The sequence below is a fragment of the Equus przewalskii genome, chromosome 4 (assembly GCF_037783145.1).
Source record: "Equus przewalskii isolate Varuska chromosome 4, EquPr2, whole genome shotgun sequence".
Lineage (NCBI taxonomy): Eukaryota > Metazoa > Chordata > Mammalia > Perissodactyla > Equidae > Equus > Equus przewalskii.
Window position 1 is genome coordinate 10,163,197 of NC_091834.1, and position 18,044 is coordinate 10,181,240.

Below are 18,044 nucleotides of genomic sequence, written 5' to 3' on the forward strand. Positions count from 1 at the left end.
AGTGAAAAGTATTTATTTGAATAACTTCTATGTTAAAATATTGAGCATACCAGTGCCATTTTAATAATAGAAAACAATTACATGTCTATTACTTGAGGTGATATCTGTTGCATTCCTAATACAGGAGCTCAAAACGACTCCCCAGATGTCATAATCTACTGAACTACAAATGATTCCCCTCAAAATGATTTCAAACTAGCCATAGCTACTCAAGGAGCTTTATGGCTTATCATAGCTTTCCCTTGATACTGCAAGGCTAATGTGAGTAAATATAAAATGATTACTTTAAGGTACAGAGAACACTGTCTACAAGTATCTCCAGATAGCCTTAATAAGTAATCTAGAACGTCCACAAGAATACTGTTTGATAGAAAAAAATAAATTTAAGTATCTCTAATTAGCCACTTAAATTTAACTTCCATTCTAAAGATCAAAAAAATGAAATTACCCTATTACAAAATGAATGTCCTTGCCTCTAACTAATATCTTGAAAATAATTGAAAAGAAATAAAAATCATCCAGGAAAGAAAACAATGGAAAGAAGTTTTAACGAAGAGTCCCCTTATTTGGAAAGAAAATAAAGTAATTTTGTTTATTCACTGTGTCATCACTGTTTTAAGTTAACCCTTGAGCTTAAATTTTCTGCACTTATAAGAATGCTTATAAATCAGTCTTTGTTATTCATTAAAACATTCCTAAATACCTTAATGTTTAAAAGTATCCTCTAATCAAGAGCTTTTAACCACTCCCCCATAAGAGCACATTGTGTGTGACTTGGATGCTCTAAACATACAAGGACCGTTTGCACCCTCACCTGACCCCTCCAACCCCAGGCTGCTGTCTCTGCCCAGCCCCTGAGACCCACAGCCCCTGAGCGCAGCAGACCAGTGAGAGGCTCAGGCATTCACCTCACTGCTGCACCCACCAGGATAGCACAACCTCCAAGAGGCAGGGGGCATGGAACGGCCTTGAGCCTGTGGAAGCCTTACTACGTAGGTGTTCGTTTTCTAAATCCTAACAACCTTTAAAAGCACAGGGAGGATTTGCAGAGGATTGCCTCCTAAGAAGCTGGCATACCGCTGATTCCTAGAGCTGTTTTCTTTTTGTTAAACTTCATCTTCTGCCTGTGCCTGCCACATCCCGCGGACAATGGTAGGAGGCTGGCTCGCACATAGCACGTACCCAAAGACAGTTATTCACAGGCTAGGCACCGACTGAAACATCGCTTCAATAAAAGGTAAAACCGGGCTTTGGTCCACATTTCCTCATTTATTTGCACGCCAGGGACTGTGCACATGGTGAACACGGTAAATGTGGTCCTTGTCCTTATGAGGCTTGCAAATCACCGAAACACTGTCCATGTTTAAGACAGTGACCTTCAGCGGATGCTACAAACCTGCAGCTGTCCTCTGCAGAGAGAGGGATGAAGAGCGAATTGGAGTCAGAGCTCATTCGCCCCACCTGCTTAACAGTTCAGAGGAGATACTTAGAGAAGTCGACCTGTGATGCCTTGGATGGCTGTCTACAATACTAAATGTGGCAGGGGAGTGAGCAAAACTTTTATAGGAACTTGTAAATAAGTCAGTCTAAGCAACAGCATAAGGAGCCAGCAAAGTTTCTTTGTAGTTTCTGTATTGGAAGAATTGCTGAGCACCTGCCAGTGAGCAGACACTGTGCTGGGTTGTGATGCCATTGTAAAACCATCTGTTTTACTAGAAAACATTGTTAAAAGAATAAAAATTTGTTCCATATATAAATGATCTGAAAAGAAATACAATTGAGTTTTCAAAATGGTGAAATATAATGTGTGAAGTATGATAAAAACTATTTGTTTTTAAACTAAGTAAATATTGTCCTTGCTTATCAAAGATACAAAGGAAAGAGTGATAGAAAAGGAAAGCAGTCACTAGAGAAATGCAAAACCACTGCTGTATCAAAAGAGAATAGTACAGAAGAAAAACTTACTAATAAGTGCATTTAACAAAAGAGCAACTAATATTAACAAAAACTCTACATGATATAAAGAGGATTAAACAAAAAAATAGACAGACAAGGCCTGCCTTCAAGGTGTTTGTGTACACAGAGTCTGGGATCCCAGCACTTGGCAACACTTCTATTTGACAATTTAACACAGTATATTACAGATCATTGTTTATATGACCAGCTCCACGACTGGTTCGACCTGAGAACAGGGGCTGTGTCATGTTATTCTTTACATACCATGCATATCCTTACAGAATGTCTGCTGAAGGAATAAGAAGCAATCACTGAATGTGACATACGTACTTTCATGTGGGGCCATCAAGGAAGGTGTCAAAAAGAAGGAGGGCCACTGAGCATTTCCAAAGGTAATGATAGGAAAGTACATTCCAGCACAAGCCAAAGGACAAAGTCTAGAGAGGGTGCAGCCCACAGTGTGGGAGAATACCGTAGCCCACACAGCGGCAGCCCTGAGGGCCGCAGAGAGGAGCTCGGCTTTATTCCACAGCATCAAGGAGGCGCGAGCGCTTTCAGTGGGGGAGCAGCAAATCCCAGTGCTCCTTCGGGAAGATGACTTGGGCAGCTGTGTGAAGGATGGATCAGGAGGGACATGAGGCGCAGATCAGTGGGGTTTCATTGCAATAACCCAGGTGAGATTCAGTAAAGACTTGAACAAGGGTGGTGGCAATAACAAGAACGAGCAAGGAAAGAGCGAGCTGAGAGAAGAATCTGGGGGATATGGAGGGATATGAAGGAGGATAAGCATCACAGAGACGGAAGTGAAGACTGATGAGCAAGAGAGCACAGGGCCTTCTGAAGGGATGATATCCACCAGGGGCCTGGAAAAGCCTAGTCTGTGCAGCTTGGCAAACACTGGCTTTTTCCTGGCTACAGTATTTAGATTCAAAAAGATACCTGACATTGTCTGGCCTACTAGACTCCCCTGATAAAGAGAAAGGACTTACAAAAGATACAGTACCTGGTCTAAGGAAAAGACAAGACCTTTTTGGGCACGGTTAGTGCTGTCAGCCCAGGGAGCCAGGCCTCAGCAGAGCAGGCGCAGGGCAGGCTCTTCTGTCCCTATGGTAACTCACAACACACAGCCCAACTGGCCTAAATTATTTCAAATAAAAATGTAGCATAGAAACAAACACTGATGTTTCAACACCCAGACATGTTCGGCTAAAAGGTGGGCACCGTGAATATGGCGCCCTCTGCAGGTGGCCATGCCCCCAAGACTCCTAGCCTACAGGGTTCTAACACTACAATTCCAGAAAACAAAATTCTTCTTTTTTTTCCCAGAGAACACTGCCCTAGGGCATATAATAAATTTTTTTCTCTAAGAGTTAAGGCAACAGAAATGAGGTCGTCGCCCCTGAGACCATATAACTAGAAAAGGAATAATAAGCATATTGCTGTTTTTCAAAATTAAGTCTTAGAGGGCTACCCCTTAGACTGTCCAAATTTTAAGCATCTGCTACGCCACCCCTGTGAGGACAAACTTCATCAAGAGAAGCAGCTCGAGTAAGCCAAACACAGCCCAACTCCATGATGACCGCAGAGTGATGTGAGCACCTCACCAGGGCCCACAGACGTCCCTGCTTAATGTCTCAATGTGCAAGTTAATGATACCATCAATGATGGAGGACAAATGTGTTACAGATGTTCCTCCTTATTTTTTCTTGCTTTCATTTGTAACTTAGCAGCAGCAGCAATGCTAATGCATTCTATTTATCTAAAAACATTTGAGAAAGTAAAGCCTTTGTGTGTCCACAGGTTGGAAAGAAAATCACTTCTAACAAGGGCAGCACTAATAGTTTAAATAACTGAGACCAAGTCATTAATCAAGTAGAAAATGCCTACCTCATTTTTCAGACATAAGATGAAGAGCATTTAAAACTTCATCAGTTCAGCTGTACTGTCACCACAGAAATTACTGCTATGATGCTCTCCAGTATAAAAACAGTGCTTTATCACTTCCCCAGTAAGTCATTTCCCAAGCAGATTGTCATCTCTCAATGGTTCTCAAAAGAGGCATCTTGTAAACCAAGTTGCAAAGTGCCCACACTAAGACGTTTTTCCTGGAGTCAACTCACAAGACCTCCCCAGGAACCACTTCACAGAGCCCAGTTACATAAGCAAGTATGTTCTTAAAAGTCCAAAGAGAGAAACCTGTTCATGCCATGTGATAAAAGATACCCGTTCCCAAATAAACAAAGGATCTGACGGAGCAGGCAGCAAAACCACTTGGTAAGAGTGGGTATGTCGAGGAATTTGCTCTTTCTCCTTCCCTTCTTTTTCCTTTTTCCTTCCTGCCTCCTTCCCTTCTAATTTTGCCTCCCCTGGACACTGTCAGGACAACTGTTAAGCCAACCATATAACTGAATTAAAAAATAACAGCTCTCCTGCAGGAAGTGTTGTAAACATCTGCAGTCCGACTCTTGGCTTGAGTCCCTCCCTCATGATGGCTAACTGAGCCTTGTGCTACACGTTTTACATGCATATCTTATATAATCCTCAAAATAATCACATCAACCAGGGATGCAACTCTACTCTACATTTTACAGACAAACGGAAAGAGAGGTTAAGTAATTGCTCAAACGAATGAATGTGGGGCAAGGGCTGGAAGCCAGGAGTCTGACCCTGAGCCTGGCTGGCAGCCACAGTGCCACACAGCCCAACTGCCACCTCATGACCACAACCTGCCAACTCCAGACCCTGGCCAGCCACCCCTCTGCTGGGTATGATTGCCCCGTTAGCCTTCATCTCCAATCATCCCCTCAGCACCTTTTCTGCATCCTTTCTAGGGTAGCCAGATTTCCAGTAATGCAACCGAGTCAGGGCCTGAAGTGAGACTAAGAAAAGAAAATGGGGAATCAGTAGGTTTGGGAGGTTGTAAAGTTTCTGTGTAATTTTTTTTCTGTCAAGACAAGAACTTCAGACGCCATCACGCTATCAAGGAATAGATCCTTCTCCTCACAGCACAGTGAGGATTTTTTTCTTGAGGAAGAATGAAGACTTAAATGTAAAAAGGAAAACCTTTGGAAGAAAACGCAGAAAGACACCTCTATGACTTTGAAGGAGCAAAAAACTTTTTCCTCAGAAGACATAAAAAATACAAACCATAAATGAGAAGATTGATACAGATTTACTGCATTCAAATAAAAAAAACTTCTGAACCACTGAAAATACCATAAATGAGGAATTAAAAGATAAAACTACAGACTAGCAGACATCTGCCACTCTTCCATCAAGGAGATGCGTCCAGACTCTCTAGGCCCTCTGCCCCTGGAGCAGAGCACCCAATTCTCTGGCCCATCACAGGGTCTGAAATCTGGTGTTGATCAGACTTTAAATGTTTTGCCAAACTGATGGGTGTGAAATGGTATCTATGGTTAGGATAATTTCACATTTCCCTGATTACTCCATGATTACTAGAGAAACTGAGCATCTTTCCACGTGGTTACTGGAGACATTCGGGGTTCTCCATCTGAGAATTTCCTGTTCATACTGTTTGTCCAGTTTCTTTTTGGGTTGTGTGTGTTTTCCTCATTGATCTGTAAGAGTTTGTTATAGAAGTCATGTTTTAACAAAAATGTTAAAATTTAACACTGTTAAAATTTGCTACAAACACCTATGTTTACAGCTTTTATAGAACTTAAAGAATCAAAGTAAGTGAACAAAGACAATAAAGTTGAGACTTAAAGTATTAATTTAGTGTGAAAACAGCTGTTGTCCTAAAAGTAAATCATCAGTGTTTCATTTAATATGGAACAATTTATTTCCAAGTGTTAAATTTAACTTGCTGGTGACTTGTGATTCTGAGCCATCACATGAGCCACCCTGATCAATGTTGTTATTTCTGCTTATAAACAACGAACTTTTTAATTACAAATCAATTTCGAACTTTACACACATACTGACAGCATATGAAGTAAACAATTCTCAAAAGAGTAAACAGTCTCATTAGCAAACAGAAAAATACACACTAAATCAATAAATTCCTATTTTCTAGAAATCTAAGTGGCAAAGAATTTTTGAAGGCTAACAGCTAATGCTGGATGAGACACAGTGACACATTCTCATCATACAGTGCTGGTGGGAGGCTAATTCGGTATTACCTAAGTGCAGGGAAATGCAGCAATCTGCAGCAAAACCTTAAAAATGTTCATAGCATCTGACCCAGCGATTTCACCTCAAAGGATCTGTTCAAAGGAAATAAAGTGTCACAAGATTCCCCAGCCGGCCCTAGGATGCTCATCCCAGTATTCCTCCCAGATTTAGCATCATTCGATAGGAGTACCAGGCACAGGACAGTTGGCTCCTAGACAGCTCCAGGCAGTACGAGACCTACTTTTCTGTTTAAGAAATTCATTCTGTGTGATCAGAGTGGGGCTCATCCCCCTCCCCTAATTTCCACTCTTAAGTCAAGCCTAGTCAGAGGAGCCTATCAAATGACCTACAGCAACCGCTTCAGGGGGAAGTATGTACCGCAGCCAGGCCCAGCAAAGTCTTTCCTGGCAGGTTTTTGCCAGAGTGACTGAAGGAGGAGTCCTAGCTCGCTTATGAGGATTATAGTTCTGTGACACGGGTCTTAGACTGTGGACTGACCTTCACGCCCACCAGACGAAAAGAGCCTATCCTGGAAATGGGGACTCTACGACACCGTCTGAGTCCTGAAGCCGCACGTCACCTTGACATACAACAGGAGGAGCCAGTAATCCCACTGTTGATTAAGTCTGGCTGAGTCGGATTTCTGCGATGCTCTGAAATAATATATTAATTTTTTTGCACTAAAGTAAAATGGAATCCTATTTTTAGACTACCTCACAGGGCATTTAATTCTCTCTCTCTGAGATGAAACTCTTCTGGAAAATCTAACACAATTCTGGTAGACTTCCTGCCTACTAGGCAGAGATACCCTAACAAGATACTTAGTGCAGAAGCTGCTCTCTCTATTATTGCAAACAAGCCCATTTTTCTGACCTGAAACACAGTGCCCATGCTCTGGGGGAACCTCAAACAAATCCTCAGTAACCCAGACCCCACTCTGTATGGTGTCATTTATAGTGTCAAACACCTTACAGAACATCCAACAGTTTGGGGTGACTGGATGCAAATAACCTAAGTATTTTGATGTGTAAACATGACCTCTGGGAACACATTATTCTATTTTTTCTGTAGTTTTGTCTTTTTGTTTTCTAAAAACAGCTTTATTGAGAAATAATTGACATACGATAAACTGCACATATTCAAAGGGTAAATCTGGCAAAGCTGTGAGATATGTGTGCATTTGTGAAAGCTTCACCATGATCACTATAATGAAAATATATCTATCAGTTCTGAAAGTTTCCTCACGCCACTTTACAATCCCTCCATGTCACCCCTCTGGCCATCTCCAGGCAACCAGTGATCCGCTTTCTGTTACTATAGGTTTGTCTGCATTTTCTAGAATTTTATATGAATGCAACCATAGAATATGTAGCCTTTTGAGTCTGGCTTCTCTCACTTAACTTCATAGCCTTGAGATTCCATGTTGTCGTGTGTATCAAAAGTTCATTTCTTTTCATTGATGAACAGAATGCCATTGTATGGATATAGCACATTTTCTCTCTCCATCCCCCTGTAGATGGGCATATACATTGTTTCTATTTAGCGGCCATTATAAATAAAAATGATATGAACATTCATATGCTTCATTTCCTAAGTGTGGAATGGCTGGATCATATGGTAGGTGTATGTTTAATGTTTCAAAAAATCTGCTACACTGTTTTCCAAAGTGGTTATACCATTTTACATTTCCACCAGTAGTATATGAAAGTTCTGGTTTCTTCACACCCTCACCAATACTTGATTAGCAGTCTTTGTAATTTTAGCCACTCTGAGAGGTGTGTAGTGGTACGCATTATTACATTTTACTTAGTTTTAATGTGAATTTTTTCCTTTTCTATCAAACTAACAAAAGCAAAAGTGTTAAGAGTCAATAGCCGCCCTTGGCAGTAAAGACTTTCTTCTTAGTAGAGGTGTAAAATAAGGACTGAACAACCAAATGATAAGAATGCTATAGAAGAATTTCACGTCTGGATGGACAGATGAACAAAATATTCTTTAAGTTCCCATTTATCATAATATATCATGACTCTATCAAATGAAAATATTTGGGAATTATAGCCAAAAAAGTAATTTCTAGAGAAGGCTAATAAAACAAACAGAAAAAGGGAGCTTGTTTAAGGAAGAAGTAATACACCATTATTTTGAAACATACTCTGTCAGGGTTTCCACAGACTGAAAAGTCTATTATTAACAAACTCCAGGTATAAACTATTTGCTATTAAACTATATACACAGACACTCATACCCCAGGTAAAAGCCCCTGCCTCCTGGTCCAAGACATCCGATTTACCATCACCGTTTGTTTCACTTACTTCCCTAAACAATCTTAACTCCAAAGTCAGTCACCACAACGACGCTGACATGAAAACACTCCATGTCTTTGTTTTTCCTCCGGCCCTTCTGCCCAACCTGCTGCCTAAGTCTCTCTCAGCGCATCTCACCATCCATTCTCTCCTCTCCACTCCCCTATTCTCAAGCTACCAGAGGAACAACAAAACGTCTATGTAGATAAAACGTCTGCAATGACTGTTCCTAGTCCTTTCTGATTCCTTGTTTCACAGGAAGAGTGCATCAGTCTGTCCAGACCCACTCCAACAATCAGGAAATACTCCTTCATCCTTCAAGATTCACCTCAAATGTCACTTTTTCTGGCTTACAAAGTTAATCACTCCTCCTCGGAGCCTCCACACTGTTCACAATCCTTTTAAAGTGCTTATGCTGCAATAAGCACCTGACCCCAGAGAAAGAGGCATCAGAACTGAGGACCCCCCCACCACAGAATGGGGTCCACAGTCTTCCTGACAACTAGCCCCAGTCTGCTACCCAGGTCAGAGTCCTATTCTGAAAAGTTAAAATTACTTCAACCATGACTTTGAAATGTGTGCAGTACCAGGGTAGCTTCGTTCAATGAAGAAATATTTCAAACTTTAGCTATTTAAGACATATTTTCCCAAATGTAGTTACCACTAAAGGGTCAGATATTACAATATTCTGTAAGCATGATATTTTAACTATTCTAAATGAGAGGAGCATCCTTAAAGCTGAATATATTTTCTTAGTCACCTCTGTGCATAAATGCTACCAAAGTTATCAACTTACCTATAAATACTTAATCCACACACTGGAGATTATTTAAGAAAAAAATGCATAAAATTGGAAATATGACTTTCCTTGGCATCATTCATCAGAAGTTAGAATGAGTTCTGTTTAAGTAATTCTCAACTCATTTGACACATTTTCTTATCACTCAAAATACCAAGTCCAAATATAGGAAACAGGTTCTTTAAACACATAAGAATCTGAGACCTGCCAATCAGTCTTAGGTATTACAGACAGTGGTACATTTAAGCCAACAATGTACCACTTTGATAATATCAAAAGATACATGCCATGCTTCCCAAGAAATGATACCACATCTGGAACAGCATCCTATAGATGGGATTTGCTTCAGGGTGATAAGCCAGTACCACAAGACCAATAGTAGAGCAGTTTCCTTGTTCAAGGAGAGATAAATTAAGTTTTTAGATCTGCTTCAAGGGTTCTTTTAATAAGTAGTCACCCCAACATTATCCTGGCCATGTTATGAATAAGCTCGAAATAGCTGGGCTCTTCAGGGTATTAACGCATGCAAGGTATCTGCATTAACTTGCAAAGAAATGGTTATGTTCAAATGATATCCCGTAACGTACACACAATAACCCTGATATGTGAAAGGAAGGTGTAAAACCCTGCTTATCTGGAAAATAGTCCAGATATAGGCAACTTTTCAGATTTGGAATTATTAGTTCAGCCAACTTCTATCAATTTCTTACTTTTTACCAGCTTTTATGCTAAGCCCTGAGGATGCAGAGTTAAATTACATACAGAAACTGCCCTCAGGAAGCTCACATTCTATGGCGAGAATGACACAGATGCAAATAATCTCAACAAAATGACTGTACGTTCAAAATGAAGGTATCACAGAAAAGCAGATGATTAAATCATGTGAAAGATAAAAGAGGTGTTTGTGAATATTAAAAAAACAGTCTAAGAGGCTTCAAGGAACAATAAATTTTCAGGATTATATTGGAAAGAGAGAGATGAGCGAGAAGACAGGCATTTCGTTGGCTGAAACATGAAAATAAACATGGGTAATCCTGCAAACAATATTTATATATCAATACAAAGGAAACAAAAAACAAGACTGATTTATATTAGAGATTAATTCCTCTAAGCCAAAGAAAGCAGTAGAAGGCCAGGAATGCAATCTGGAAGATGGCCGAGTCCCCAGGCCCAGGGACAGAAATGAAACCACGGCCATTTAAACACCAGTCACAAAAACGTCTTTCTAAACTATGTAAGGGAAATGACTTAATTAGAGCGTCTAGATACGTGAGGGAGGCCTAGAATGAGCCAGGAGAGGAGGGTAGAAGAGGAAGTGGACAGGGAATACAGAACCAAAGCAAATCAAGCCCATTTCCCCTCCGTTTCCTTACTTGGTATCTTTTATATCTAGAATGATCTCTAAAGCCTCCTCAGCTTCTAAACTTTGATAACTTTATGAATTCCCCATAGCAACTAGGAAAGGTGATATGTTAAAACTTGATAAGTATTGCTACATAAAAGGGTTACTTTCCATAAGTAGGAGTTAAGGTTGAGACTCAATATAACAATTCCTAATTCTCAACCCAACGGGGAGCTGAGGGTGAAATAATACACAAGAGTGCAGAGAGGTGACTCCCAGAGACCCACGGAGAGGTTAATTTTCATGGGTCTGTTTCAGAAAACCAGTTTCATGGGTATGTTTCAAGATATTATCAAACAATATATGCTTACTGGGTACCAAACAGCCCCAGAGAAAAGAGAGGGAGGAACAAGGGGAGAAGCATAGTAGGAGCCATGGCGCCCGCCCTCCAAACCTTAAATATGCATGTGAAGCTGGAACTGACACCAGGAGGGACTAGCGCTGCACGTGAATAGTAACAATGCAGTTCAGAGAAGGAGAGGACATCTCAGGACAGGAATCCAGGGGACGCACATCACAGAAACAGCAGAACTTAATGGAAGAAGAGCCACCATTCTAGAAAGATATAATTAATTTTAATTTAAAAAATTAAAGACTGGAAGCAAGCATATCCGAGGCAATACTCAGGAGATGGTGAGCAGACCACAGTGAAGAGGGAAGAAACTGACACCAAGACTGGAAAGGTAGGTTTCAGCATATGACCAGGGTCTTTGACGCTTAGCTAAAGAGTCAGGACTTTACCTGGGAAGTCATGAGGAGCTATCTAGCATTCTCGGAGACCCAGAGATGAGACTGCTGGGTGGGAGAAGGAGCAGAAATGGACACCTATTAGGAGGGTGTTAAATTTTGGAGCGTGAGCTAGTTAAATATTGACAGAAATCTGGGTTTTCACCAAAGATTAGCAGTAAAGAACAGAATGTGTTAGTTGAATCCCAAATCAAAAACAGGAAGAGAAATATCAACAGACTCTCTAGGTGGAGTCAGGGGGAATCCTGAACCGACCTGTTAGGAGATTAATTTCAAAAAACGTGGTATGTATCTTAACATAAAATGCCCAATAAGCCCCTGTTCTGTTTTGGTTTTTTATCTCTTTCCTTTTGTAACCATCCATTTTACAGGTATTTATCTGATATCTCCTGCCAGGGCACCATGACAGCAAAATCTTCGCATTTTCCATTTCTAGCAAAGAAACAAAAACACATAAAGGTAAACGGCAGAAACTTATGTTTGGTCAATGGAGTTCTTTACTCTCCTAGCACACGTAAAATAATAAAGATTTAAAACATACAGAATAATGCTCCAAATACTGTGCTCATTGACTCCTAATTACTCAGACTTAAATTAACATGCTTAAGGAAAGTGGAGGCTATTAAAGACAAAGTAACTACTATGATTAATGGCATTACCTAGGCATAAAGGCCATGTGGGAATTTAAAAGGAATTTGAGATTCTCTAAGGGATTAAAGTCACATGTCACAGACTGGTGCAAGCAATTAAGACAACCATTATTCAGGAGAATACGGCCTGATCTATATTAAAGAAGGCAGTTTTCTTAGCAACTTGAGCCCTTTTACATGAGAAGCAAGGCCTATTTTAATTTTATTCTTTGAGTTAAGTAAAATTGAATTTTATCAATTAAGTCTGAGTTAACATAAAGTTACATCAAGAAACAATCTTAAAAAACAGATTTGTGGCTAAAGCATTTTAATTAACACATATTCTGAATATTTCAAATGTACCCAAATGTAAATATCAACAGGCAAAATAAAGTATCATCCTAGTTGATTTTCCGTCTTGCCCATCAAAAGAACAGTCATAGATCGTTGGGTAACACAGACTCCTCTCTATCAACCTTTTTATGTAACTGTAGAAGAATATACAGCTGTAGGAATAATCTTAGTAGCATGATTCATTTGTATAAAGATCCCTGAGGATACCAACCTAGGAAATTCGCTGGTGTTTGGAAGTGAGTAGAGGAAAGGGTTACTTCAACAGACAAAGGATAATTTGAGCTTTGCTCAAGGTCAAAGAGACATACACGTGTCTAAGTATTTCTGTACGGGTGTGTTATGAAGTATAACTCGTATCGAATAACGTGCACAAATCTCAACTCTACAGTTCAGTGATTTTTACATATGTATATACCTGGGAAACCGTCAAGATGGAGACTATAATCAGCACTCCAGAAGAATCTCCTGCGCTCTCTCGCAGGTCAAATCATTATTTGACCTCTATCATCATAGTTCAGCTTTGCCTTTTCTTGACCACCATATAAAAGGAATCATACAACATGTACACATTTGCGCCTGGCTTCCTTGGCTAAACATTAAGTCTGTGAAATTCGTCTATGTTGTTACATGTATCAATAGTTTATTCTTTTTAACTGCTAAGAATATACCAGAATTTATTTATCCATTCTACTATCGATGAACATTTGGGTTGTCTCTAGTTTGAAGCTATTAAAATTATGCTACTATTAACACCTGTCTATATATTTTTTTGCGGACATACGCGCTCCATTCATTTTTCTTGAGTATACACCTAGGAGTGGAACTGCTGGGCGATTAGGCAGGCATATGCTTAGCTTTTGTAGATTCTGCCAAACGGTATTTCTCCTGAAATATTAATGGGATAACAAATAACTTTCTTCAACATGCAGAATGATTTATTTAGTTATTTCTTCTTTTATATCATATATATTTAAAATAACGTTAGACAGTCTCTGGTGCAATGATTCCACTCCATCACAAATAGCAGAATCATCTGGGAAACCTTATTAAAGGAGAGATTCCTCAATGCCCCCAACCTCTGCCAAACAAAACTCTATTGATTGGTGAGGTTTGAACCACTGCTTCACGACTTCTACTACCAGACTCAAAACTATAAATGTAATGAAGGAGTTGTAGAGATATTTCTTGGAAAAATAAAAAACGTACGCAAATATAAGGTATTATTATTTATCTAATTTTATTTTGTTTAAATTATCTTCGCCTAGAAGCAGAAACTAAAGGGCATTTATTCATTAATTTTTTAAAAAATACTTGTTTTACTCTCACACATTTCTAATGAAAAAAGTTCTTGATTAAATATAGTAATCATTACATTCAAATAAAATTAGTAAATTCAAGTCATAACAGTGTTTTTAGAATTAAAAGAATTGTTTTTTAGGAACAATGATACAGAGCCACACAAAGCAACTACATCATCAGAAATAGGAAAATAAAATAATAAAGAAAAAAACTCATCAGAGACAAGAAGCTGAAGATTGAGGCTCCTTTCAAAAGATAATGACAATCTGAAACTTGTCACCTGAAAGTCATATACCTAATATGGTAACAATCATGAAAAAGCCAGGGCCTCATGAAAAACTTGTCCACAGCAGACTATCAAACTCTTGAGTAAGGCAAACAAATAAAGAAAAATAGCACCACGGCACCTTCCTCTCCTGCCAAAAAAAAAAGAGTGTAAAGCTATAGAGAACTTAATTTTCAAAGACGTCACGTAAGCAGGACCAAAAAAAAGAAGTGAAAAAAAGTGTGGGCAAATTTAGGAATGATACCATAGATGACCTGAAAAACGTTGTAAGATACACTTGACATAAAATTAACATCAGAAGATGTCACTGAAGGCTTACACTGAGCAGACACAGAGACTGACTGAACAAATGAATGAGTGAGCAGACACACGAATGTACTCCTGCAGTATCTGTCTTGGTTTCTCTTTTGGCAGCGGAACCAGTGGTAGACGCACCATGAACCTTAGCAATCAAGCACGACAATTTCTATACAATATTAAAAAGCAGAGTGTCACAGAATCATTGAACTGGAGCAGGAAATTTAAGAGACCACGTAGGCAAGTTCTTTTTTCAAGGTGAGGAGACAGGAGTAACACCACATAAAAGGGGTCTGCCCAGCAGCAGCGACACATTTTAATGGATGGCAACTGAAAGACCAAACGCTTACGTCATTAAGACGGGTGTCCAGTGTCCAGGAGGTAGATGAAAGATGGCCAAAAGTATATTCCTCTTGCCTGGAAGTGATGCTAAAGCAAAACAAGAACTCACAACTTTCCTGATCTATCAGTATGATTAGAGCACGTAATTCCCTTTCTGGAATATTCCAAAGGTTCTACCACCATTTGGCGGTTCCGTTTCTTTTAAGTAAAACAGCATCCCTTTTCCTTTCATATGCAATGTATCAGCTCTAGAAACTGTGGTTTCCTTTATAAACTACACCAATACCTCATGATGGCTCTCACAACAGCGCTGACGCCTTCTTCAAAAAAGTACTATCTGCCCCTGAAACGATCCCCTTTTTCATCCCAAATGTTCACATTCACACAACCATGGATGCTCTTGATACTTTCAAGGTACATCTTAAACACCAAAACCAAGCTTCAAATTCAACGTTTCCTCAATGATTCTAAACCACAATTAAAAAAACAAAAAACTTGGTTCTTCAAATTCAATCAATATAATCCCCTAAGAGTCCAAGCATAAAAATACTCACATAAAATACTAGTTTTATATATTTAGAAGAGAGAAACTGAAGCAGCAAGGTGATCAATCAATTTTCAATGACATTTGGCATCTAGAGAAGATGATGGGGCACGTACTTACAACTGACACTAGTCACCAAATGAGAGGGTCCATGCTGTAAAGAGTCCACAAACGCCCAAGTACGTAAATTAGCACGAACCCTGGGCCGCCAAAGCAGAACATGCGCGCTTAATCGCTGCGCCACTGGGCCGGCCCCAATATATTTTTTTTTAATAACAATTCACTTAGACATTCTGCACTGTTACAATTTAAAAAGAACACACATAGGAATATTTTAAATGCTCCATTTAAAGCCAAATGGATGACAATAATTAACTAAAGAATCGCCATTAAATGGATTCATAAAAAGAGATTTTTAAAGGGAGTTTGTATATAAAAGATACCCAGCCAAAATATATAACATATACATATAGAGCTCTTTCTTTGTAAGTCCACCTCTAAAATTTTTAGCATATACTATTAAGTTCAGAGTTATACTCTTAGCACCCTATCATTTAATTGATAAAGATCCTTCTTTATGCTATTAAAACAAACAGCTAAAATTAAGATCCTAAGGCACACATTTTTGCATGAAATTCAGCTCATACATTATTTTATACTGTATACTTACTACATCAAACTTCTGAGTGATGTTCCCCTGGACATCAAGTAAATAAACCTTGCCATAATGTGTGCCAAGTGCCAAAAACTGTAAGAAGAACAGAAGGGTCAGTTTATTAGCATACCATTAATACACAATTAGTAATAAAACCATTTTGAAAGTCAAGCCTCCTTAATGTGTACGTGATCTGCAATGCCCTGGAAGATATGCGTTCCTCGGAGGAGGTTTGTCTCCAGCTTCAGGGAAATAACAGAACGGGGCCTATTTTATTGTGATAGTGCAAGCTAGCTGTCAGAATGACTCATGAGGGCCCTCATCTACTGACAACTAATGGTGTGTATGCGCTCTGTACACAATGCCTGCTGGACTGAGGCAGCAAATTAAAATGCAGCTGTGAAAGCATGACCAACCTACAGTTGAACTCAAAATCAGAAAGGAATGATTAAGAAACTCACCTTAATTTATGGCAAATGTGTAAATCTGCACTATCATTTAAGTTCAACATAGACATACACACACAAACAACAAAGTATTATTTTTTAGAAAGGAAATCCATGCCATATAGAGAGAGAAAAATACTCAGATGTACTTATACTATTGGTTAGCATTAGAATGCCTCTGGAAAAGTTAATGTATAATATGGAGTATAAATGTTTATATTCTAATGCAAAAAAAAATCCTTTTTTGTCACAAAAAAACTACTGTGCTACATACTCATTTTATGATGTGAAACTAGTTCATAACTCCCACTGTTCCTTTAATTCTCTGAACTAACCCTAAACAAACCAGAAGAAACTTTAGGACTACCTGAAATACGACATGAGATTTTTCTCCCTTTTTATTTCTTTGCGCATTACTCAAATAGTTCCAAATTCTCTATATTTCACTGCATGTTAGCATGCTTCATTGCAACCTATAATGAAATGCTCAAATTTACAGGCACTACTAAGCGTTTCAGTCAAGCAGCACAATCTTTAAAAAATAACCCTACAGAAAGTCAAGATTTAAAAGGATTTCTCAAAATGGAATGGCTTAAAATGAAATTTCAGTCCAGGCACTTAAAATATGAAGCTACATTAAAGAGGAGTCACAAAAAGGGAAAGAAGGGGGTTCATTAGAAATTCATCCCCCGCAATGCCTTTCACTCCCTGCAAGGTTGCCTTTTTTCAGGAAGAAAAAAGTCCCCGGGGTAAAAAAATCAATACTGGTTAATAAAACATCAGGTGTGCAGACATAACTAGGTATGACGATTCCGCTGCACAGGCCTGCCTGAATGCACCAGGTGCCACGCCGATTACTCATCCAGGGCAGACAGCAAGCCGGGTGAAAACAGGATGCCTGGGCCTGGAAAGGGAAGGGGAAAGAGGGAATTCTGGAGGGAAATTAGCCTGAATATTTAAACCAAACAGGGATGTTTCCTCCGAAGCAAAAGAACATTCTAATCAGAAATAGAGGACTGAGATGGTTGCAATTTTTTCCCTACAGTTACACTCTGACAATATTTGAATACAAAAATACTACATAACACTAGCTAAAAACAAACAACACTCCACTTCATTCTGAGACCATCTATGGGAAAAGAATGGGTCTTAAAAGCTCCCTGCACCCCAAGTACTCGACAGTATTGATTCGCCTCATAAATATTGTATTTAATTTGTTAGAAAACCAAGGGGGCTTGGATCCTTAAAACGCTTTAATACTGGGTCAGCCTCTGACCCCTCTGGGAAGGCCGTTCTTGAAACTCCAATTATACTTTATTTTTTCGAAGTTTTAAAGATTCTGTGCAGGGTACTTTACCGAAATATTAATGCCTTCCCTTTTTCTTTTTCCAAAGTGACTCATTTCATTCAATACTTAAGATGGAAAGGAAACACAAGATAGTTATTTTGGTTTTATAGTTTCAACTTAAAACTATAATTACTTAAGAATGTTTTTGAAAAAAAAATGCAGTGGTTTTTATGACAAGCTTTTGTTTAGAAAAATATTTCATCACTTGGATTAGATAAACTATTGCTGCTCCTTTTAGAAATAAATAATTTCATGTGCCCTTTGAAGAAACCAAGTTTGATAAGCCAATCATACAGGTCTTAAAAAATTTATTTAACTAACAAAATCATTGATGATTCATACTTCAATTTGCTAATGCTTTCAACTACTTAAAAGACAACAAAAAATGCAAAATTGGCCACAAACCACAAATGTAAATACAAATTCTTTAAATGTGACTCTCCTTCCAGCCTTTAAGTCTTGCAGCTCTTTTATAACTATTAATTTTTTTTTTCCACGTA

General features: G+C 38.9%; 1 protein-coding gene across 10 annotated transcripts in view; it reads right to left on the reverse strand.

Moving 5' to 3' along the window:
• Positions 1–18,044, reverse strand: part of VPS41 (VPS41 subunit of HOPS complex) — a 178,748-nt gene that overhangs the window by 120,004 nt on the left and 40,700 nt on the right. For 8 of the 10 annotated variants that reach the window (XM_070615442.1, XM_070615440.1, XM_070615441.1 and 5 more), the window contains one exon: positions 15,766–15,843. The exons of the other annotated variants lie outside the window; for them this stretch is intronic. In XM_070615442.1, coding sequence (XP_070471543.1) covers positions 15,766–15,843 — 78 coding nt within the window. The remainder of the gene's footprint in view (positions 1–15,765; positions 15,844–18,044) is intronic. 10 annotated transcript variants of the gene reach the window in all.